Source organism: Pelobates fuscus, chromosome 4, assembly GCF_036172605.1.
Source record: "Pelobates fuscus isolate aPelFus1 chromosome 4, aPelFus1.pri, whole genome shotgun sequence".
Taxonomy (NCBI): domain Eukaryota; kingdom Metazoa; phylum Chordata; class Amphibia; order Anura; family Pelobatidae; genus Pelobates; species Pelobates fuscus.
The window spans coordinates 244,672,789-244,698,182 of NC_086320.1; the positions used below are offsets into that span (position 1 = coordinate 244,672,789).

A 25,394-nucleotide genomic window follows, 5' to 3' on the forward strand; every position below is an offset into this window, starting at 1 on the left:
GTTACAGGGTCACATATACGGCTTATCCATTATTATTATTATTATTATTATTATTATTTTTTACATATAAATTTGACAAATTGGTTTGCTGGGCCTAGGTTGCCTTTGAGACCGGATGGCAGCCAAAAAAAACAAAAATTACCCCCATCATGGCATACCATTTGAAAAAGTAGACATCCCAGGGTATTCAAAATGGGGTATGCCCAGTTTTTTGTAGTGGTCACTTGAGCACAAACCCTAGCCAAAATGAGTGTTTGTGTTTTTTTGTTGTTTTTTCGCATTTTTCACATAAAAACTGTAACTTTACTGATAATTTTGTCAGTATGTAGTTTACTGCCCTGAAACACTCCTAGTTCTGTTCAGTGATTCTCACGAGCCCACAGTACCCCCGATGTATAGGTTTTATGGTTTATTTTAAAGTTACATGGTCATATATGAGGCTTATCCATTTATGCTTTGTCACATTCAAATTTGTCAGATTAGTCTGCTGTGACAAGGCCGCCTTTGAGACCGTATGGCGGCCACAAAATGAAATTTACCCCCATCATGGCATACCATTTGAAAAAGTAGACATCTCAGGGTATTCAAAATGGGGTATGCCCAGTCTTTTGTAGTAGCCATTTGAGCACAAACCCTAGCCAAAGTTAGTGTTTGTGTTTGTTTGTTTTTTTGCATTTTTCACATAAAACTGTAATTTTACTGCCCTGAAACACTGCTAGTTCTGTTCAGTGATGTCTCACAAGCGCCACGGTACCCCCATGTATAGGTTTTATGGGGCTTTGGAAAGTTACAGGGTCAAATATATGCATGTCCATTTTTGGTTTTAAACATTAAAAATTGGCCAGGCGATTTTCTGGGCCTATCTTGCCTTTGAGAGAGCATAGCAGCCTGGGTAAAATTATTTTCACTATCATGGCATACCATTTTCAAAAGTAGGCAACCCAGAGTATTTAAAATGGTGCATTTTAAGATGTTTGGTCTAACCACTTTATCAGAAATGAAGGGCCCACATAGCGGTAATAGATTTGTTTTCCACACATGAACTCACTTTTCACAGAACATTTCCTATTCCTGGTATGAGTTATTGCAACAAAGCCTCACTAATTTTTTTAACATTGTCTCCTGAATATAACAGTACCCACATGTACCAGATTTTCTGTTTTTTGGGGAAGTCACAAGGACAAATATATTAGATGTCCATTTCAAAGTTGGCAAAGTGATTTTCTAGGCCTATCTCGCTTTTGAGAGAGCATGGCAGCCTGGGTAATAACATTTCCACTATTATGGCATACCATTTTCAAAAGTAGGCAACCCAAAGTATAACAAATGGCATAATTTGAGATGTTTGGTCTAACCACTTTATCAGAAATGAAGGGCCCACATAGTGGTTATTGTTTTATTTGTGCTTTTTCACACACATGTACTCACTTTTCACAGGACATTTCCTATTCCTGGTATGAGTAATTTTAACAAAGCCTCACTAATTTTTTTTTTTTACATGGTCTCCTGAATATACCAGTACCCCCATGTACCAGATTTTCTGTTTTTTAGGGAAGTCACAGGGACAAATATATTAGATGACCATTTCAAAGTTGGAATTTTTGCAAAGTGATTTATAACTATTTATAATTATTTCAGATTTTTTCCTATAAGTACAGGGCGAAATATATTAGATGCCCTTTTAGCTTGTAAGTTTGGCAAAGTGATTTTCTGGGCCCATGTGGCCATTCAGAGAGCATGGCAGCCTGGGTAATAACATTTCCACCGTTATGGCATACCATTTTTAAAAGGAGGCAACCCAGAGCACAACAAAATGCAGACCTTGAGATGTTTGGTCTAGCCATTTTAACAGAAATGCTGGTCCCATGTAGCGATATCTACTTTTTGTCATTTTGTCATTTTAATCACATAAATTGCATTTTCACTAGAAATGTCATAATCCTGGTATTAGTGCACTGAAACCTCAGTATTTTGATTTAACACGGTCTTCTGAATAGAACAGTACCCACATGTACAATGTTTTAAGGTTTTTATTATATCACAGGAATAGAACAGTACCCCCACATACACTTTGATCTGGAGGCAGAGAGAGGCAGAAAGATTTTTGATTTCACATAGAGAGTTACTGTGTGAAAAGCTGGGAAGTTAAGAAAGAAAAACATTTGATTTTATTAACCCTTTCAGTGCCAAAGTGGGATTGGGGGGATGGGTAAATAATAAATGGGACAAAAGGCTAAGAGTGAAGTCTAGGAAAGGGCAGGGCTTACCTACAACCTCTTGTTTATAGAGGACATAGGCATTGAAAATTGCAATCTGGGTCACGTAGATTGCAATTTTCTTGTACCAGGTCCTAGTTTTCCGGTTCACTAGATAAGGCTGTATTCATTGGTCATCCAAGTCTACTCCCCCCATTAAACTTGCTGTAGTCTACAATGCACTTTGGCTTTTCCAGATGCTCAGTGCTACCTCACACAGACACTGGCACTGTACTTCCATCATGCATTGTAGACAGCATGTATACATCCTTCCTATCTGTGAAACGAAGGGCAAGCAACTCATCCTGGCGGAGGGCTGAAGAGGAACCTCTACTACTTCTGCCTCTTGCCAGGGTTTGGGGGAAACCCCTGCGATTCTTCCTCACTGTGCCACAGGCTAGTGTTAATAAGACATAATAATCACGTCATAATAACAAGGTCAGCCAATCAGTAACTCTTCTGTGGTTTAATGGGCAGAGCCAAACAGACTACTTCCTCTTTCTTGCGATCACATTATAGACAGGAATCAAATGATAATCCAATGAAAGAAACTAGTAAACCAGTAGTAAGTCAAAGAAATTCAACGGGGATCGTCTGCCCTAAAACACACCTGAAAACGAAGTCAAGCTAGAATAGATAGAAAAGAAATATGGTTATATAAAGGGTGTAATAAGTCATCATACTTAACTTCTTTGCATCAGACCAGCCAAACAATGAACAATGATATATTAATGCACTCAATTATATTAAGCACAAATAATAGAACAAATATATGACTTAATGTAGAGATTAAATCAAATGACTTGCCTAGTAATATTGTAATGCGCTACGGAATCTGTTGGCACTATATAAATGGTAATAATAGTAGTCAGAAGGTCAGGAGCAGCAGCATACAAATTAAAAATGGTTGATTACAGACGGATTATTGTGCCCCTGAGGAAGTCCATGCATATGGAAGAAACGTGTAGGGCTTATACTGTATTATATTATTTTATTTGTTTTTTTATTTATTTTAAGTATTTGTTTACATCACCATTTTTAATTTGTATGCTGCTGCTCCTGACCTTCTGAGGATCCTGTCTTGAAGGATGACCCAGTGGTTATGGTGATATGCCTATTCTTTTAACCATCTTTCAAGTAGATTCAATACATTGTTCATTTTGGATATAAGAAGATCTACTCTATGTGTCCATTCTTCTTTCTCTCATACACACACACACACTGCACTCATACACACACACACTGCAATCATACACACACACACTGCAATCATACACACACACACTGCAATCATACACACACACACTGCACTCATACACACACACACACTGCACTCATACACACATACACACTGCACTCATACACACACACACTGCACTCATACACACACTGCACTCCCCTTGTTTAATAAAGGTTACCACCTTTATGTGGATAATTTTTATAGTAGTGTCCGTCTATTTAAAACACTTTATGCTTTACAGACACTGGCCTGCGGCACTGCCAGAAAAAATTCAAAAGACTTTCCACGATCTCTCATAGATGCAAAATTAAAAAAAGGGGAATGTAAAGCACTTCGCAAAGCTGAGGTGCTTGCACTAAAATTTAGGGACAGGAAGGATGTCCACATGCTCACCACCATCCATGACGAACGCATGTCAGACTTCTCTGTCCGGGCAGAGTAGAGTCCAAACCGGTTTGCATCAGGGCGTATAATAAGTACATGGGTGGTGTTGATTTGGCTGATCAGCTGATGCAGCCATATCTTATTTTACGAAAAACCAAAGCATGGTATAAAAAGGTGGCTATCTATCTGATGCAAATAGCAACCCACAACTCATTTTTAAAAAATTTTTTAAAAAAAATAATCCAGGGAAAACCACCTTTCTCCAATTTCAGTTGAAAATTATTTCTTTAACAATTTATGGAGATGGACAAGTTCCAACAACGGTGCAAGCTGAGTCCAGACATTTTATTTTTAAGTTACCGCCAACTGCTAGAAAACCCCCCCCCCCCCCAGAAACGTTGCCGGGTCTGTTTTAAAAACGGGAAAAGGACAGACACCCCTTTTCACTGTCCTGATTGCCCTTCGAAACCAGGACTGTGTGTAGGAACATGTTTCAAGCTGTACCACACAGAACAGTTGTAAGAAGTGTTCCTGAATTTTTATTTTATTTTCTGTTTCTTTGGAAAGCAGCCATTTTTTTGTTAGTCCGTTTCCTTCCCCCAAATCTCCATTTAGATTCTATTTGCAGGAGTCAGTTTAAAGATTGCTGCTAAATGTACATTTGCTACCTGCACATTTGGCCTAACAAGTTTTCTGGCAGTAACACATAACCAGCTGGCCAAAACCAGATGACGTGTGCATAAAAACCAGAATAAAGAAAATACCACTACACTTTCTTTGGGGGGCAAAATGGTTGGGGGAAAGAAGTCAAAACACCCCATCCTCTATAACCTTTGATGTCTACTTTATAAAAATATATACTATACATATTGTCATGATGGTAACATTAACTGGGGGGTACAAAAATATGTCAAACTGAAGATAGACCAAGCATACCTATATATCAAGTTGAAAAACTGACATGTACAAGTTCTGATTGTTGCCTTTTGGCCCCCAAACAACCCGGCAACCATATACATGGGGGGTATCACTGTACTCATAGGCGTGCGCAGCCTATTGCATTAGGGTGTGCACCCTCAAGCACAAGCACACGCGGCGTGTGTATATATATATATATATATATATATATATATATATATATATATATATATATATACACATATATACACACACACACAAAGCTGTGTGTGTGCTGTGTGAGGGTGCTGTTAGTGTGATGTGTGTGTGCTGGTAGTGTACTATGTGGGTGAGGGTGTTTGTGTGTGCGTGCTTGTGAGGGTGCTGTAAATGTACTGTGTGTCAGGGTGCTGTTTGTGTGTGTGTGTGTGTGTGTGTGTGTGCACTTGTGAGGGTGCTGTAAATGTACTGTGTGTCAGGGTGCTGTTTGTGTTTGTGAGGGTGCTGTGTGTGTGGGTGCTGTATGTGTGTGTGGGTGCTGTATGTGTGTGGGTGCTGTATGTGTGTGGGTGCTGTATGTGTGTGGGTGCTGTGTGTCTGTGGGTGCTGTATGTGTGTAGGTGCTGTATGTCTGTGGGTGCTGTATGTGTGTGGGTGCTGTGTATGTCTGTGGGTGCTGTGTATGTCTGTGGGTGCTGTGTATGTCTGTGGGTGTGCTGTGTATGTCTGTGGGTGCTGTGTATGTCTGTGGGTGTGCTGTGTATGTCTGTGGGTGCTGTGTATGTCTGTGGGTGCTGTGTATGTCTGTGGGTGCTGTGTATGTCTGTGGGTGTGCTGTGTATGTGTGTGGGTGCTGTGTGCGGGTGCTGTGTATGTCTGTGGGTGCTGTGTATGTCTGTGGGTGCTGTGTATGTCTGTGGGTGCTGTGTATGTCTGTGGGTGCTGTGTATGTCTGTGGGTGTGCTGTGTATGTGTGTGGGTGCGCTGTGTATGTCTGTGGGTGCTGTGTATGTCTGTGAGTGCTGTGTATGTCTGTGGGTGCTGTGTATGTCTGTGGGTGCTGTGTATGTGTGTGTGCTGTGTATGTGTGTGTATGTGTGTGTGTGTGTGGGTGGGTGATTGTGGGGGGTGGAGGTGGGGGTACATTACTTAATACCCCCCCTCTCTTCTTACTTTATATGGGGAGGGGGATTCTTGTTCCTTGTCCCTGGTGGTCCAGTGGAGGTGGGGGCAGATCAGTTATCCCCCCTCCCTTCTTACCTTATGCCTGGGAGGGGGGATCCTGCTGCTGCCATCCATCCCTGGTGGTCCAGTGGAGAGTGAACTCTAGCCCCGCAGGGCTAGAGTTCACTCACGCGAGATCTGAGCGTTGCCGCGGCAACGCTCAGATCTCGCGAGAGGAGCCCGGCGGAGCTGCTGGCAATAGCTCCGCCGGTCCTCTCCTGCCTCCCTCACTGCCTGTGAGCCGGTGAGGGGAGGCTGAGAGCAGAGCCGGCGCTCGGATAGCGCCGGCTCTGCATGAGCCGGCAGGGGAGATCCTGAGATCTCCCCTGCCGGTCTCAATGCATAGGCGTGCCGCGGGGATTAGGGTGTGCCCAGGCACACCCGGCACACCCCGTGCGCACGCCTATGACTGTACTCGAGAGATGTTGCTGAACATATTGGGCAGTGTTTGGCAGTGACACATAACAGGATCTGTTAATTCATGCCTAAAGTACAATGTGTGTGACAAAGAAACAAAAAAAGATTACTATCCAAAAGTTTGACAAAGGCTGGTGGTAGAATTCAGTGCATGAAAAGTGTTAAAATACCACCATTTAAAATGCCCTGGGTTGTCTACTTTTCAAAAATATATGGTTTGATGGGGGTAAAATACATTGGCTCAAATGGGACATGGGCGCAGGTTGATTACATGTCAAAATTCCAAGTTGGGAAACTGATAACTAACTAACTTCTGTGGCTGGTAAAATATTTGAAAGGTTATTAAGGGATAATATTCAAGAATTCCTTGAGAAGAATATGGTTATCAGCAAAAATCAGCACGGTTTTATGAAGCACAGGTCATGTCAAACTAACTTGATTGCTTTCTACGAAGAAGTAAGTAGAAGTATAGATCAGGGTGTTGCAGTGGATGTGATCTATTTGGATTTTGCCAAGGCATTTGATACAGTTCCACACAAAAGATTAGTGTTCAAACTCAAGGAAATCGGTCTCGATGAAAATGCTTGTTCTTGGGTAGAACATTGGCTTAAAAACAGAATACAAAGAGTTGTCGTTAATGGTAAATTTTCAAGCTGGACAGAGGTGGCAAGTGGTGTCCCTCAGGGGTCTGTTCTGGGACCCCTTCTATTTAACATTTTTATAAATGATCTTGAAGACAGCATTGAAAGTCATGTTTCAGTGTTTGCAGATGACACAAAACTTTGTAAAATAATACAATGTGAGCAAGATATTACTTTGCTGCAGAAGGATTTAGATAGACTGGGGGACTGGGCACTCAAATGGCAGATGAAATTTAATGTTGAAAAATGCAAAGTTATGCACTTCGGCGTAAAGAATACACAAGCAACGTATACCCTTAATGGAAGCGAATTAGGGATAACAACACACGAAAAGGACTTGGGAATTGTTATAGACAACAAACTATGCAACAATGTGCAATGTCAATCAGCAGTGGCCAAGGCCAGTAAGGTATTGTCATGCATGAAAAAGGGCATTCATTCTCGGGACGAGAATATCATTTTGCCTCTCTATAAATCACTGGTAAGACCACATATTGAATATGCTGTGCAATTTTGGGCACCTGTTCTAAAGAAGGATATCATGGCACTAGAAAAAGTGCAGAGGCGGGCTACAAAATTAATAAAAGGAATGGAACATATCAGCTATGAAGAAAGGTTAACAAATTTAAACCTATTTAGTTTAGAAAAACGTCGCCTGAGAGGGGATATGATAACATTATACAAATATATTCGGGGCCAATACAAACCATTGTGTGGAAATCTATTCACAAACCGGACTTTACATAGGACACGAGGCCATGCGTTTAGACTGGAAGAAAGAAGATTTCGTCTAAGGCAAAGGAAAGGTTTTTTTACTGTAAGAACAATCAGGATGTGGAATTCTCTGCCTGAAGAAGTGGTTTTATCAGAGTCCATACAGATGTTCAAACAGCTACTAGATGCATACTTGCAAAGACAGAATATTCAAGGATATAATCTTTCAATGTAGGGTAATAACTGCTTGATTCAAGGATAAATCTGACTGCCATTCTGGGGTCAAGAAGGAATTTTTTGTCCTAGCTTGTTGCAAAATTGTGCTTCAAACTGGGTTTTTTTCTTTTTTTTTTTTTTTTTTTTTTTTTTTCTTTTCTTTTGGATCAACAGCAAAAAACAGGTGTGAGGAAGGCTGAACTTTTTTTTTTTTTTCAATTTATTCTTTATTGAAATTTTTTCACAGTTAATATAGAGCATAAACAGGGGTACAGAAAGGAAAAAAGGGGGGGGTGATGGGGAAAGTGTTGTTAGGTTCAGCAGAACCTCAGATTTTTCATATATTGCACTTCATGTTAACAGGGAAAAATAATACAGAAAAACAGAAAAACATAAACCGTTTACAGTAGAGTCTCTTTCATTGTAGGTGACATATTAATCCATATTCTTTTAACAATGTACATTGAAACTGTTTGACACAAGCTGGCTTCGTTGGCCGTGTGGCCTTCTCTTCCTCAATTTTAGAATGGGAAAAAACAACACATTACCCAAAGAAAACATATTACTATAGGAAGGGTATGAGCATCTGTGTGCTGACAGTCTGCGTGTTTGCTGGTCTTTAGTATAGAAGTAGCCCTTGCCCTTATTGTTATTTAAGGCTCGTTTGGGGGTTCATGATACCTTTGTGTTGTCAATCATTCCTCTCATCTTATGGTGTCTTACTTAGCCGTTAGTGTTCGTGTGTTAAGAGATTGGGTCTCTTTGTTCCCACCTTGTATAAACAAATCCCACTCTTGTCTGGCCTCCAGAAGGTGAGTCGGGGTAGAGTATGTGGTCGTGAGTTTAGTTTCGTATGTTAGATTTAGATCAATCTGAGATAGGAGCTCTGTTGAGTTAGGACAGGTGGTCTGCTTCCATGCTCGTGCTATCAACGTGTTTGCCGCTATTAGTATGTGAAATAGAAGTGTCTTGTGTGCTTTGTGGAGCTCATCCGGGATCATGAAGAGCAGACCATTCTCGGGTTTTAGTGCTATGTTCGTGTGTAAGGCGTCATTAATAATCCCCCCCACCTTCTCCCAGTATCCTGTTATCTTTGGACATGTCCACCAAATGTGGTACATGTTTCCCACCTCTTCCCTGCATCTCCAGCATAGGTTTGTTGTGTTTGGGTAGATTTTAGCTAGTTTGGTTGGTACCAGGTACCACCGATACTGGATTTTCCTCATCAGCTCCACGTGTGAGGAGCATCTTGACCTTCCTTTGTGTGCTGTAAAAGCTTTTTGCCATTGGTCATCTGTAAATCGTTTGTGTATGTCTCTGTGCCAGTCCTCTTTGAGATTATCGAGTGCGTCGTTTGGTGTGCTGTCACTTAATGTTGCATAAAGCGTAGAAAAATTTTTTTTCGGCATATTGCCTGTTTCACTTATTTTATCTAGTATCTTTAGGGAATGGGAGGAGGTTTTGCTAGTATTGTCCCCTAGTAGGGATTTTATCTGGAGGTACGAGAATATGGTGCTACTTGGCAGGGTGTATTCTTGTTGCAAGTCAGGAAAGTGTTTGACTGTGCCCCTACTTACTAGGTGGCCCACTCTCGTGCATCCGGCTTGTACCCATGGGCGAATGTTTATAGTGGGGTTGGCTATAGCCAGACTCTGCATTGGTGTCTGTAATGCCCATTTTTTATCATGTCCCAAGTTCCTTAGTGATGAATCCCATACTTTCAGCAGTAGCGCTGTTGTCGGCAAAACTTGTAGTGGTTTTGGTCTTAAGTTGTGTGGTACCCAGAACAGGTATTTTAAGCCTTTAAGACCTCCCTCGGCAGATTCTATCTCTTCCCATTGTGGTCTTTCCCCTTTTTCGCTCATTTCGTGTGTCTGCAAGGCTGTTGACATTAAGGCGGCTTTATAGTACAGGTGCACATGCGGGAGGCCGAGGCCTCCATGTTTCAGTGGTTTGCATAAGAGTTTTGTGGCTATTCGGGGTTTTTTGTTTGCCCATACAAATCTCGTGATTATTTGTTGTAATTTATTGAGGTACGAGTTTGGGAGGAAAATTTGTAGAGTGCGCAATAAGTATTGGAACTTGGGTAGTAGCATCATTTTTATGGCCCCCATTCTACCTATCCACGACAAAAATTTGCCTTCCCAGCTGTTCATTGTGTCCCCCATCTCCCGCAGTAGTCTACCATAGTTTAGCTCTAGCAATTTCGCAGGGTGTTTGGGGATTTTTAGACCTAGAAAAGTGAGATAATCCTCCCTCCAATCAAACTGAAATCCTTCCTTAAGTTGGGTCAGTATTTTAGCAGATAACCCTATCCCCATAGCTTGTGTTTTAGTGAGGTTAAGCTTGTAGTAAGAGTGGTCCCCATATTGTTTGATTTCTTTGAGAAGATTGGGGAGTGAGATGAGTGGTTGCGTGAGCGTCAGAATGACGTCGTCCGCAAACAGACCTGCCTTGTATTCTGTATTTCTTATCTGTATGCCATGTATATTCATATTCTCTCTGATTTTGCTGGCTAATGGTTCAAGGGCCAGGATGTAAAGCAGTGGTGACAGGGGGCATCCTTGTCGTGTGCCATTTGTTAGGTGAAAGGGCTCTGACGTGAAGCCTGAGTTCAGGACCTGTGCTGTAGGTGCGCTGTACAGTGATTCCACCACTGCTGTGAATTCTTGTGGTATCCCAAATTTAGTTAAAGTTGCCTTGAGGAATCCCCAATGCAGCCTATCGAAGGCCTTCTCCGCATCTAAGGATACAAAGAGGCCTCCTTGTCCCTGTGTCTGAAGTTTGTGCAGCAGGTTTAGTATTTTCCTCGTGCTATCAGATCCCTGTCTTCCCTTTACAAATCCCACTTGATCCCGGTGTATGAGATGTGGTATGATCTTCCCTAGTCTTGTTGCATAGAGTTTCGCGAAAATTTTCGCATCAGTGTTTAGCAATGAGATGGGTCTAAAGTTTTGTGGGACTGTAGCGGATTTATTGGGTTTCGGCAGTGTGACTATATGGGCCAGCGACATGGCTCGTGGGAGTGATTTTGTGGCTGTTGCATAGTTAAAAGTCGAAGCTAAGTGGGGTGCCAGTGTTTCGCTAAACGTTCTGTAGTACAGGTTCGTCAGACCATCTGGTCCAGGTGATTTGCCTATGGGCAATGTTTGAATAACCGATCTGATTTCTTGGGCGTCTATTGGTTTAGTTAAGTCTGCTTTTTGTTGTGCTGTGAGTTCCGGTAGCGTTATCTGTGTCAGGTAATCTTGGATGCCTGTTTCTGTAGGTTGGACAGTATTATCATCTTCTTTCAAGTTGTATAGGTTATGGTAGTATTTGGCGAATACATCGCTTATGTCTTTGGGTTTGGTAACTTTTTTGCCTTTGGCGTCTAGGAGGTATGCTATTTTCTGGTTAGCTTGTTTCTTTTTGAGGTGGGACGCTAGTAGTTTGCTCGCTTTATTTCCCTGCATATAATGATTAATTTTTAGTTTCACCAAGTGTGACTGAGTTTGTTCTAGAGCCTGTTGGTGTATTAGTTTGGATACTGTCATTATTTTTTGTTTAAGGTCTGCTAGTGGATGTAATTGGTTTTGGGAGTTGAGATCATATAATTCCTTTTTCCATGCACTAAGTTTTGTTTGGGTGATTTTTTTAATGTGCGCAGCTCTTCTTATCAGTAGGCCCCTAATCACTGACTTGTGTGCTTGCCATAAGGTCGCTGGTGTCACCTCTCCATTGTCGTTAGTCGCGAAGTACGCGTTTATATCATTTTGGAGATCTTTATTAAAGTTCCTGTCCTTTAGCAATGTGTTGTTTAGCTTCCATGGGCTACGGTGTTTAAAATCATACGTGTTTTTCATGTCTAAAGTTACTGGTGCATGATCTGACCAAGTGATCTGTTGTATATCACAAGCTTGTATTTGGTCTAAATGCGAGCCTGATATTAGGAACCCATCTATTCTAGAATAGGAATTGTGGACGGCAGAAAAATGTGTAAATTGCTTGGTCTCCGGGTGTGTGATTCTCCACGAGTCGTAGAGATGGTGTTCGTGTAGGATTTTTTGCAGACTTTTGCATTGTCTTGCTAACGGGCGATGCCGGTGGCGGTGTTGTGGTAGCGTGGTGTCTAATTTAGGGTCTAGTATGTGGTTGAAATCCCCGCAGATCACCATAATGCCTTTGTTGAGCTTGTTTAGTTTATTTAGTACGCTGCGTAGAAAGTTTCCCTGGTTAGTGTTAGGCGCATATACGCTCACTAAAGTATATGGCATATCGTTTATCGTTCCGTTTACTATGACATATCTGCCTCCTTTGTCCACTTCCTGGGTGTGTGGTATGAAGTTAATGTTTTTGCTTATAAGTATGGAAGTACCTTTTGATTTGTGTGGTGACGTTGAGTGGTATTGGTGTGGGAACTGTACTGTCAAGATCTGTGGGTGATCGTTATGCCTAAAATGTGTCTCTTGTAGGCACAGTATATCGACATCTAGTGATTTAATCTCTCTATTAAGTAGGTGTCTTTTCGTGGGGTTGTTTAGCCCCCGCACATTATAAGTACAGATCTTCACGGTGGTTTCCTGTGGTGTTTTGCTGTGTGGTGTACTGTCAGTTCTATGTTTGCGACACCCTGCACTCCTTCCCAGCTTTTAGAGCCGAGTGAAGGTGTCTGTTGGGCTTGGAGGTGTGAGCTCCTATGGTCCGGTCGTGCCAGTCCCGTAATTCTACTAAGTTTTGACTCTGCTAGTGTCAGAGATACCTGCGTTGGGCGTCCCCGTGTAGCCTCTACTGCTTCGTGATTAGTGTTACAATGACCTTGTGTAGCGGTATATGAATAAACCAAATAGGGAAATAAAAAATAAAACTTAACAACTCTAACATAGATATATACAACATTAAACATTGCCATTAGTGTGGCTAGGCACTGCATCTTCGTGCCTTGGGGTTGAAGCTAAGCTTCCGTCCGACTTCTTCTCCGTCCTCTAACCTCAGTCATTTGTTATGGACCTTGGTAAGTAGTGATTGGTGTCGGCATTTAGTACATACATACATTGAACCTGTCATGGAGATCATCGTTATATGTGCGGTCCCCTAGGAGGGCCTGGGTTTATCTATTGTACCGCGGGTTCTTTCCCGTCTATAATGACCTCTTCCCACATTAATATCACCCCCTTATTCGTGTTAGCAAGCAGTAATAAATAACAGTGTATAACGGTCTTTCCCATAACATCTCTATCTGCAATAGTCTTTTGAATAAAGGGTGCCAGTGTATCAGTCCTTCGTTAGTCACTATGCCATTTTATTACTTTACCCACTCTTGGCCTTCTCCAGGTTTTAGCCCGATCAGTCAAGGGTTGTCTCCATGTGGCGTGTGTTCAGCTTGTGGTCAGTTTTGGCGCTTTTTCGATTTCTGCCAGTCCGGGGAAAGTCTAGTGATGTGCCTTCGTTCGGTTGTGGGGTCCGGTAGTGTGATATCCCAGGATTTGAGAAGGGTGATCCCCTCCTCCGGTGATTTCACTACCGTCGTCTTCCCTTTCTTGGTGATTAGGAGCTTTGTTGGGTATCCCCATCGATATGGGAGATGGCTGTTTCTCAGTGCTTGAGTAATGTCTCTGAACTCCCTCCGTCGTTTCAGTGTATGGGTGGAAATGTCCGCATATATGGCAATGTTCTTGTACTCCTCCGGCGTTGATTTTTTCGTTCTATTAGCGTTGAGTGCTGCATCCTTAGCGTGAAAATAATGCATGCGGAGCAGCACATCTCGCGGAGTGTCCGGCGGTAGAAAGCCAGGTTTCGCCGTTCTGTGGATTCTATCAATCAGGAGCATCTCCTGGGGCCAGTCAGGTAGGAGGTGTTTTAGAAGCCCTGTGATGTAGGCCATAAGGTCCGGTGTGTTTACCGTTTCTGCAACACCCCGTACTCTTAGGTTGTTTCTGCGGGCCCTGTCCTCCATGTCCGCAATTTTGACATCCTGCTCTTCTATTCTGGCGAGTAGGCCGTCCATTGTGTCTGCCATGGTGTTATGGGCCGTTTCGTAATCCGCCATTTTGTCTTCGAGTTGCGATGTTCTTGTGCCCAGCTCTCGTAGATCTTTATGTATATCTTTCATGGCTGAATCCAGTTTGGTGAGTATTTTATTTGACATCTCTTCCAGCAGTGCTTTCATTGAGTCCTGTGTTAAGACGGGTGTTTGATTTGCCGTTTGTTCCTCTTGTTCCACGTTGTCATCGTCGCCATCTTGGGCCTGCTCTTGCGTTTGTACATTTTTCTGCTGGCTGGCTCTGGATGTGAAGAAACTTGCTTTCTCCGACCTGTCAGTGTTCCTCTTTCCTTTTTGTTGCGACATCTCTGCTTTTTAGCTATTTATTTTAAGCTTTTTCCAGCTTAATGGCTCTTCTGAGGTTGATCGGGAACGGAGCTGCTAGTACATGCGACTGCTCGGCTCTCCGGTCAGGACACGCCCCCAGGAAGGCTGAACTTGATGGACGCAAGTCTCTTTTCAGCTATCTAACTATGTAACTATGATAAGCGCACCTGCCAAACGTGGCCTTTTAGCCCCCAAAGAACCCGACGAGCCTATGCATGGGTGGTATCACTGTATTCAGGAGATCTTGCTGAACACATATTGGGGTGTTGTTTGGCAGTGACACATAACAGGATCTGATAATTCATGCCTAAAGTACAAGGTGTGTGAAAAAAACTGAAAAAAATTTACTAACTCAATGTTTGACAAAGCCTGGTGGTAGAATTAGTGCATGGAAAGTGTAAAAATTCCACCATGTGAAATACCCTAGGGTGTCTACTTTTCAAAAATATATGGTTTGATGGGGGTAAAATACATTGGCCGGCTTCAAAAATGTCCCAAATAGGACATGCATGCAGGTTGACTACATGTCAAAATTCCAAGGTGGGAAACTGATATGCGCACCTGCAAAATGTGGCCTTTTAGCCCCCAAACAACCCAAAACACCTATACATGGGGGGTATCCCTGTACACGGGAGATGTTACTGAACACATATTGGGGTGTTGTTTGGCAGTGACACATAACAGGATCTGTTAATTCATGTCTAAAGTACAATGTGTGTGAAAAAAACAGAAAAAAAATTACTAACTCAATGTTTGACAAAGCCTGGTGGTAGAATTAGTGCATGGAAAGTGTAAAAATTCCACCATGTGAAATACCCTAGGGTGTCTAATTTTCAAAAATATATGGTTTGATGGGGGTAAAATACATTGGCCGGCTTCAAAAATGTCCCAAATAGGACATGCATGCAGGTTGACTACATGTCAAAATTCCAAGCTGGGAAACTGATATGCGCACCTGCAAAATGTGGCCTTTTAGCCCCCAAACAACCCAAAACACCTATACATGGGGGGTATCCCTGTACTCGGGAGATGTTACTGAACACATATTGGGGTGTTGTTTGGTAGTGACACCTAACAAAATCTGTGAATTTATACCTGAATTGCAATTTATGTGAAAAAAATAAACTACCTATGCAAAGTTTGACAAAGGTTTGTGGTAAAATGGCTGCATAGAAAGTATCAAAATATTCTTAGATGAATACCCTGGGTTATCTAGTTTAAGAAAAATATATACATGTGGGGTGTTTTTTTGGAGATTTATGACATAACAGTGTTACAATGTCACTATTGATACATTTGAAAAATGTACATTTTGAAACTGCAATTTCCTACTTGTACTTATAGCCCTATAACTTGCAAATAAAAGCAAAAAAACATTGGGTGTTTTTAAACTAAGGACAACATGTTTAATCTATTTAGCAGTTTGTTTCATTCGATTTTGTAGATCAGTAAAATATTTTTTAAGTAGAAGTCAAAAAACACGTTTTTTTGTTTTTTTTTCACCATATTTTACTATTTTTTTTAAATTAAATTATATGACATGATAAAAGTAATAGTATGTAAAGAAAGCCCCTTTTGTCCTGAAAAAAACAATATATAATTTGTATCATAACAGTAAATGAGAGAGCGGAAAATTACAGCTAAACACAAACACCACAAAAGTGTTAAAATAGCTCTGGTCCTTAACGTACAAACATCGCAAAAACAGTCCGGTCCTGAAGGGGTTAAAAAAAAATCTCCAGATTGCTTTTGTTTACATTGTTGCACAGTATATTACTGATTCACAGTATGTTTCAGTCTGTGTATTTCTGATGTTGCCATTATCAAGCAGGATGTTACTAATAGTATGGTAGGCTATATGTTCTTCAGTTACTTTGCATTGTCCTGGTTTACTGGCAGTTCCACTGTCACAACACACTTTATGGGTACTCAGTAAGTTCTAAAGTCACATAGTTACTTACATGTAACTTAGAAGTTAGTTCACATTTGTTTGTATAATTGATGCCACTGTATGCTCTGCTGTCAATCTCTATCATTGAAGCATTACTGTCAGACACAAACTATTGTCACATGTTTTCTTGTGAACTTGATCATGTGCAATATACGCAATCTTTAGGACTTCCCATTCCATAAAAAAACTGTCCTAATGACCTGTGAGTTGAGTGATCACCTCATTTGAAAGAATCGGGTCTGTGAGCAGAAGCTTTTCCTCTTAGGTAAAATAGTGGAAAACATAGTGACTATTGGACCCCCTCACCATCTGCCAACAAATGCTGTTGATACGTTTTACTTTCTATACTCTGGCTCATTATATTGTTTACTGTTCAAAGGTAATAGAAGCCAACAGGATCGGTGAATTTAATCTCAAGATAGAAACTGATTTGGTATCTGTTTCAACTCATTTTAAAGACCTGAGGAACCCACCTTGGGGTAAGTTCTTTATCAGATTAATTGCAATAAATGTAAGGGTCAGAGGTCAACTTTGAAATTCTAGAAAATAGTTTTCAACAGGCTGTGTTTAACCATCTCTAAATGCAGCCATGATGACAGATCAAGGAGCTCTCATCCTGTCACGTAACATGAAGTCCATTTCCCCCAAAATAACCAAGTCCAAATGGGCATGAAGAGAGATAAATTACATGATCAGTCTGACATTTATTGTAATATTTAATGGGGTATCTTCTTCTAGGATGGTGATGTGCAAAGATATGCCCATATGATAAACCGGGTCCGCTCCTGTCAGCGAGCAGCGTGGGTCCCGCCGGGCATCGTTGCGGCGGCTTTCCAACACACTAAGGGGAATGCCACCGATCTCCTACCTGTTAGGTCTTCGCCTGCCGGATCTGCTCATACCCGGCGGGCATGTCTCGGCCTGGCAGCATTCCCACGTGGTGATGGGAATGCCGCTAATCACTCACCCATGGTGGTGGCTCCTCCTCTCAGCGGCCGGGTCTGTAATCATTAAAGATGCCGGCCGTTGCAACTGTAAAATACTTAAGGGTTACCTGTTTAACCCTTAAAGGGCCAGACCATTAATTATCACATGGGTGTTTTACACACACAACCATGATCACATGTTTCCCTACAGCCTATCAGGGAGCATCTTAAGCTATTTAAGCCTACCTTGTCCATTTCTCTGTGCCCTGTCTTGGTTTCCAGTTGGTTATCAGAGAGCGCGTTCCTTGTATTGATTTCTTGTGTATCTGACCTTGGCTTCCCTTATTGACTATCCAATCTCTGTATTCCCTGACCTGTGGCTTGTTCATAGTTTGCGTTATTTCTTTGTCTTGTCTTTTCCCTGTCTTGTGACTTTCTGCCTTTATACGTTACATCCGGCTATTCTAAGGCCCGTTAATATGTCTTAGGTATTTACTTTACATCTAGTAAGTTCTGCGTGTTGGGCATCTACAGTAATCCTGACAGTCGTTCAGACTAGATAAGTGTGGGCGGATGATGGCAAAAAGAGGAAAGATAAACAGGACAGAAGAAGTTGAAGTTCCAGAAGGCCAAATAGAAAATATAGAGGACAGCTACAAGTACCTGGGGGTACCACAAACACATAGCAACCATGTGGAAGAGGCAAGGAGGGTAGCAACATCCAAGTACATCCAAAGAGTCAGAGAGGTCCTGAAGTCTCATCTCAGGCATGAACAAGATCCAAGCCTAACCTGTCATCAGGTACATATGCCTAACCGGTCATCAGGTACTCAGCTGAAATAAGAACCTGGTCAAGAGAAGAGCTCATCTCCATGGATGTGAAAACCTAGAAACTCTTCAATATGAATTGCTGATTCCACCCCAAAATCCAGGACCCAGAGACTGAAAGGAAGGAGGTAGGAGACTGGACAACCAACTCTCTGAGGAGATGCGGATTGGTACATTTGCCGCGCATGCACAAAATCCTCCCAATGCTTTCCTAAGGGAAAGCATTGGCTTAGCTGAGATCATAAAGATCATGGGGAAACTGGCACGGCGTGAGAAAATGGGGAAAAAAGGTGAGTATAAACTATCGGAGGGGGCAGTTACCTAAATGCGCACACACACTGACAGGCTCACATACACACTCACGCTGACAACAGGCTTGCACGCACAAACTCTTGACAGACACACACACACACACACACACACACTCTCTTGACAGGCTCACACACACTTTTACGCTGACAACAGGCTTGCAAGCACACACTCTGACAGAGTTACACACACACACACACACACATAAGCGTTCACACACACACACATTTGGAGAGGCTTGCACACACATACATACAGACATTGATAGGCTCACACACACACACTCTGACATGCTCTCACACATACAGACACACTGACAGGCACACACACACACACTGACAGACTAACAGGCTCACACACACACACACACACTCTGACAGGCTCTCTCTCACACGCACATTTTTGTTTGAACTGAAACCCACTCAGTCTCCCTACCTTTGGGAGAGCTGAGTGGGTCTTTCCTGGGGTCCAGTGGGGCTGCACTCATCCTGTGTGCGAGGGAGCAGTACTCTGCTTGTAGTACTCTGTAGCTCCGCTCTGCTCCCTCGCGCTCTGTAATGATGCCGGGGCCGGAATGCCATCATATTACGGCTCCCGGCATCATTACACAATGCGAGGGAGCAGAACGGAGCTATAGAGTACTGGACGACATGAAGCACAGGTCATGTCGAACTAACTTTATTGCATTTTACGAAGAAGTAAATAGAAGTATAGATCATGGTGTTGCAGTGGATGTGGTCTATTTGGATTTCGCAAAGTTGTTTGATACAGTTCCACACAAACCACACAATAGATTAGTGTTAGATTAGTGTTCAAACTCAAAGAAATCGGTCCAGATGAACATTTTTGTTCTTGGGTAGATCATTGGCTTAAAAAAAAAAGAGTACAAAGAGTTGTCATTATTGTTACATTTTCAAGCTAGACAAAGGTGGCAAGTTGTGTCCCATAGGGTTCCATTTTGGGACCCTTCTATTTAAAATGTTTATAAATGATCTTGAAATAAAGCATTGAAAGTCATGTTTCAGTGTTTGCCGATGACACACAACTCTGTAAAGTAGTACAATGTGAGCAAGATTTTACTTTGTTGCAGAGGGATGTACATAGAATTGGGGACTGGGCAGTCAAATGGCAGATTAAATTTAATGTAGAAAAATGCAAAGTAATGCACTTCGGTGTCAAGAATGCACAAGCAACTTATACCCTTAATGGAAACGAATTGGAGTTAAGCACACACGAGAAGGACTTGGGAATTGTTATAGACAACAAACTATGCAACAATGTGCAATGTCAATCAGCAGTGGCTAAGGCCAGTAAGGTATTGTAATGAAAAAGGGCATTAATTCTCTGGATAAGAATATCTTTTTGCCTCTTTATAAACCACTGGTAAGACCACTGTAACGGAGCGGCAATATTAAATCCCACGATCTCCGCTGGTATTAAGGGTAAATCCACAGTCAGCGCTGAAAAGTAAGGCAATATCCCAAATCCCCCAGTAACCGGACGAAACACAGTTCTGGGAGTCAATGGGTCTTTATTCACAGCTTCCAGTATTTATGCAAGTCCCCAATGCAAGGGTTTTCCTTACTGACATAGCAGGGGTAATACCGTAGGGGACTACATGGGGGACTTAACATTTGGAGCATTTCTCCCATCAGGCACTGCTGCACGAGAGGGACACTCCCACTGAAATACACCGTTAAGTGTATTATCCCTCCGTGCAGCAGAACCGGCAATTCACATGAAAATCTATAACTTCAATAATATTCACTTTATTTGCACGAACGGACGTTTGGTAGATAGCTGGGGTCTGAGTACACATTTCGTGAGAGTATCGCTCAGATCCCAGCTAAAACAACCGAACGCCGCACGAAATACACGTTATTACTAAAATCGTCTGAAAGTACCTTACACCGATGGGGAACCACAATAGGAGAAGACCGGAGCTCCCGAACGGCTTGGAAGTACATCGGTGTTCGTGCCATTGAGTAGCCGTTTTCAGTTCCAGGCACTCGACGACAAAACACCGCTGGGGAGACAAAGGATCCAAGATGGCCGACTGCCGCGTGGTCGGCAGTACTTCCGACTGCCGCGTGGTCGGTAGTCGAACGGCGGCCACCCAGGAAATCACTTAACTACCGATTGCAACAATGTTGCAATCTGTTAATTGGTGCCACACGACCCTCGGTGTGTGGGCTTGGGTTCGGTACTTATTTCGTTTCACGAACAGCTGGTAAAGTTGCTGTTCGTGAAACAACCATGTAAATGCTAGCGGCTTTCAGCTGCTAGCATACAAATACTATAGGGATACAGGCAATCATACAGTTCAATACAGAAAGCAAATTATATTTAAACACAATATGGCAGCAGTGCTTAGGACAACCTTTCTATAGTCTGAAGTGGCTAGGTTTGCCACAACCACATATTGAATATGCTGTGCAATTTTGGGAACCTGTTCTAAAGAAGAATATTACGACACTAGAAAAAGTACAGAGATGGGCTACAAAATTAATAAAAGTGTAACGGAGCTCCCCGTACTCCAACCGAGTACCCTCCGTTGATGGACACTTCCTAGCTTGCGCCGAGGACCACAAGCACCGCACCGGACACCACAACCACTGCAGACTCCACAACCGCTGTAGCTTAACTGGAGTCTCGCCGTCTTCTGTCCACCCTGGATCAGCTTCTGTCCTCCAGGACTGTGTAGGACTGCGTATCAGGAGCAAGCTCTTAAAAGAGCTGAGTGATTAAAGCTCAGGGGAGTATGCAGAGCATAGCAATCCCCAGTGTGATATAGCAGTTCCCTCCAATAACGAGACAAGGCTACGTATTGAGGGTCAAGAAGATCTGTTTTACTTGGCACCAAAGTGTGTGTGTGTGTGTGTGTATGTATATGTGTGTGTGTATATAATATATATATATATATATATATATATTCAAAATCTCTGGCGCTCTTCCCCAAAAACCATTTCAAGTACTTCAAAATTCGACCAAGGTGCCTCTCTGTGCACATATGTAATCCAAAAAATGAGTGCTCTCATTTTTTTGGAATATATATATGTGTGTGTGTGTATGTATGTATGTGTATATGTATGTTGTGACGGTAGTAGTTTGTATCACCGTCCAATATTCCCTTTTTCCCCATAAAAGAATATTCCCAATAATCCACAGGAATAAATATCGCTGGTATCGCCAAATAATCCACACATGAGCCAAAGCTTAATGCTGGAACAAGACTGATTTACTGGAAGCAACAGGCATTCAATTTAAACTGTAACAGACTCCTTCTCTGGGCCAGGCTAGATAATGGAGTTTCAGCAACATGCTAAACTCTATTATCTGCTGGCCAGAAACATTACAATTTTCAACATTTTCAGAAAAGTACTTTCCATAACACATACAATTATAACATTTACATCCCATGGGTAGCTGAGGATACTGGGAGTCACATATCCAAATCACCCGAAATTCCGTTCGGTAGTTTCCGTATCGCATCATGTGGAAGTTTGACCGGCCCGCCATGTGGTGGTATCTGCTTTACAGTTCCATGGAATCAGTAGCAAGAGCCGGTCTCTGTTCGCGCCGAATTAGACGAAAACTACCATACGAATATAGCAGTTGGCTATATAGAAATGCTCCCCTTGTTCGGTAGATTCCACCTCCCGAATGCCGGTTTGATTCGTGAAGTGGAAAGTAGTCAGCCGGGATTTCCATGTGACCGTGTGTTCGCGGAATTGCCATGCCGAAAACAGTTCCAGGCAATTCATGCGTGAGTCCCGCTGACCGCATTCGTGATATTTAAGATGGCCGCATCCTTTGTTCTCGCCACGTGTTCGTATGCCGAATGGCGGCCACCTAGGAGCAATTAAGTTGCGGTTTTCTCAACGTTCTAAGTTCTGATTGCTACCCAGGGTGGTCTCTGTTCGGTAGACGAATACATTGCTCAACATACATAAAAGAAACAAACTTATTACACGAATTTACACTGCAGGGAAAAGGCATAACCGAAGGCACACAGGTAAATACAGAAAAATGCTTTATATATGTGTGTGTCTATATATACGTGTGTTTGTATGTGTGTATATGTATATGTGTGTGTATGTGTGTATATGTATATATGTGTGTGTATGTGTGTATATGTATATATGTGTGTGTATGTATGTATGTGTGTGTATATGTATATGTGTGTATATGTGTGTGTGTATGTGTGTATATGTGTGTGTATGTATGTGTGTATATATATATGTGTATGTATGTGTGTATATGTATATATGTGTGTGTGTGTGCATATATATATGTATATGTGTGTGTGTGTATATATATGTGTGTGTGTGTGTGTGTGTATGTATTAAGGCCTTTTGGCCTGTAATTGTGGGAGGGGCGTATGACACACCTCTTCCCTACTTAAGGGACACCCCTTACCTGGCTCCATATCGTTCGAGGTCAGCGCTGCATCATTTCCACTTCCGGGTCATCCAGACGCCATTTTACCTGATTACTCCATGAGGTTTTTTAAGCAGAGCTGTGTCAGGAATCCAGCCACAGGCTTTTCCGGCCTACCACCTTCTTTCTTCAATCCATCGCCGTGGATGGTGTCCAAGTGACTCACAAACTGTAAGTCAACCTACCCGCTATGCCAGGCATCAGTCCCACGGCACCATGCACGGGTCAGGTCCTCACTTTACGGCTGCATTTTGTCTAAGTCTGTTCTAAAACCATTGCATGTTCATGCATATCATTCGTTTAAACCCCCTACCGGTCTTTGGGTGTACTACAGGCTTCTTAGACATTATCGCATTTCATGTACAAACCAACGAACCACTGCATTTTCGCCTACACACTGACCCCTACCGGTCATTCAGTGTACTGCAGGCTTCTCAGACATTATTGCATTTCATGTAAAAACCAACCTTGCTTCATTTAAACGATTGTCATTTCGGTTTGTGTTTTCTGGTCGGCACTTATTCATAGTATATTCTATGCACGATTGCTGTTCGCATTAAAATGCATACGGTTAAGCTATTCATGCTAACTTCTGTTTCCCTTCATACTAAGATTCGGTTATTCTGCTATGTATTCACATAGATCTTTTTCGTGAGTTACTTTTCATCATTTCATGTATTTACATTTGGTTAAAAAGTTGCTTGGTTAAATAGACCATTTTCATGCTATTTTTAAGGTATCACTTATTACATCAAGGGTATGAAACCAGCTAACATTTCTGTATAGACATTGGACTCCCACGCTTACTGGAGTTTTTTTTTTTTATATAATTATCCATTTCATTACAATTAAATCAGCCTATGTTACAGGCCTCATTTCTTTGTTGTTAACCATGACACAAGGATTTAATTCCTTTTCATGCATACTCGGGTTGAATCACACGTACTGATCCAACCAATCATACGTTTCCTGCACAGTAATCGGTTAAACTTTCAAATACTTATTTTACACGATCTTAGGTTGTCTATTTTGTTTCAGTTTGCTTATTATATATATATATGGTTTTAATAATAATAGTTATTTTTATTTTACAATGCAGATATTACATGTATATTACTGTTATGGTTAGCCTACATTACGGCTCCTTTTTCTGCATAGATTGTCATTTCACATAATTTCACATGGCATTTACAAACTCAGGCCTTTTCTTGACACACTCAGACGACGTAACACGAGTATTCAAGAACACGGCATATACGTCTCACAAGACTTTCGGTTTTTGAATCACACGTTCTGGTTCATACATTCATACGTCACTTTACAGCAACATTTATGATTCTGCATATTGTCACTTCACATTAAAAAGTCCCTTGCATTCCCAGATCAGTTTAGTGACATTCATATCATCTGATCACCTTCCATATATACATATTACACGGCCAATCCCCTGCTGCCAGGTATCGGACTCAGCGTAACGCTTGTCACCAAGCATGGGCAGTCATGTCACTATCATACTCATAGATTTTACACCTCCCACACATACTGCTAGAAGCCCTAATCCCAGCCTATACAGATTACACAGGTCTCACAGGATCCATTCTCACTCTATCCCTTTTTAGGTTTATCCAGGTTTTCATACCTGTCGAATCTCAAAACTTCATACATACTACCAGGTACGTAAGCCTGCTCACGTTGTAGTTCACATACGTTTCATTCTTCTAGGCCATAGAGTACTGGCAAGTTAGGGGTATAGGCCCAAATAGGTACCTCCCTTCTTGGCATTTCTGCCTATCGTTTAGTGGTCCGCGAGGCCAACACCCCGCCTCAACGTTTCGGAGGCAAATGCCATCGGGCCACACGTGAGTTAGCCGCCTCGCAATATTATAGAGAGGGCCTCACCTGTCACTCCCTCCCCCTGTTTTCTTTTACTATCACCGAGAGGCCTACGATTCCTGCCACTACGAAGGGTGGCCTCAATAACCCCTCGCGCCAACTCATAGACAGAGCCTCTCATAGCCACTTGGCAACTAGCAGGGCCTCACCTGTCACAAAACAAGATAAATTTTTCGCCTTTCAGGCCTAGTTAGCCTGCCAGTATCACCCCTGGGGAATCTGTCACTACACCCCTTACCATGGCTGGGTCGGCCGCTGCGACCCCTCCAGCACTGGTTGAGTTGCAATCACTTTCTCCAGCCATCTGTTTCAGGGCACATGCTAAATCTGTGTCCAAATAAAATGTATCCCAAAACTATACTTAACATCAATAAACATTTCTGTACTTACGACATTACTGCCACATCATCCATCTAGACATTTGGTGGAATTCATTATCTCGGGTCTATCAGAAGGATTCACACAGGCCTCATACACATGCCTTCCGGAATCCTGGAATGTCCTAATTTACAATCCGCACAACAAACCCTACAGCAGTGGAGACACTCATAGCCAGGAAGTGGCAGAGGACTTCCTATGGGGGCCCTTCCAGTCCCCTCCGTTCACCACATAGCGGACAAACCCCATCGGTATTGTCACGGGGAAATCTTCTCACAAACAGAGACTTATCATTGATCTATCAACACCTCACACCTCTGCCACTCCTAGTC

The 25,394-nt window shown here is 42.2% G+C and overlaps 1 protein-coding gene across 5 annotated transcripts in view; it reads left to right on the forward strand.

Moving 5' to 3' along the window:
• HUS1 (HUS1 checkpoint clamp component) overlaps positions 1–25,394 on the forward strand; it is a 191,632-nt gene that overhangs the window by 138,211 nt on the left and 28,027 nt on the right. For all 5 annotated transcript variants that reach the window (XM_063450627.1, XM_063450626.1, XM_063450623.1 and 2 more), the window contains one exon: positions 16,668–16,767. In XM_063450627.1, coding sequence (XP_063306697.1) covers positions 16,668–16,767 — 100 coding nt within the window. The remainder of the gene's footprint in view (positions 1–16,667; positions 16,768–25,394) is intronic.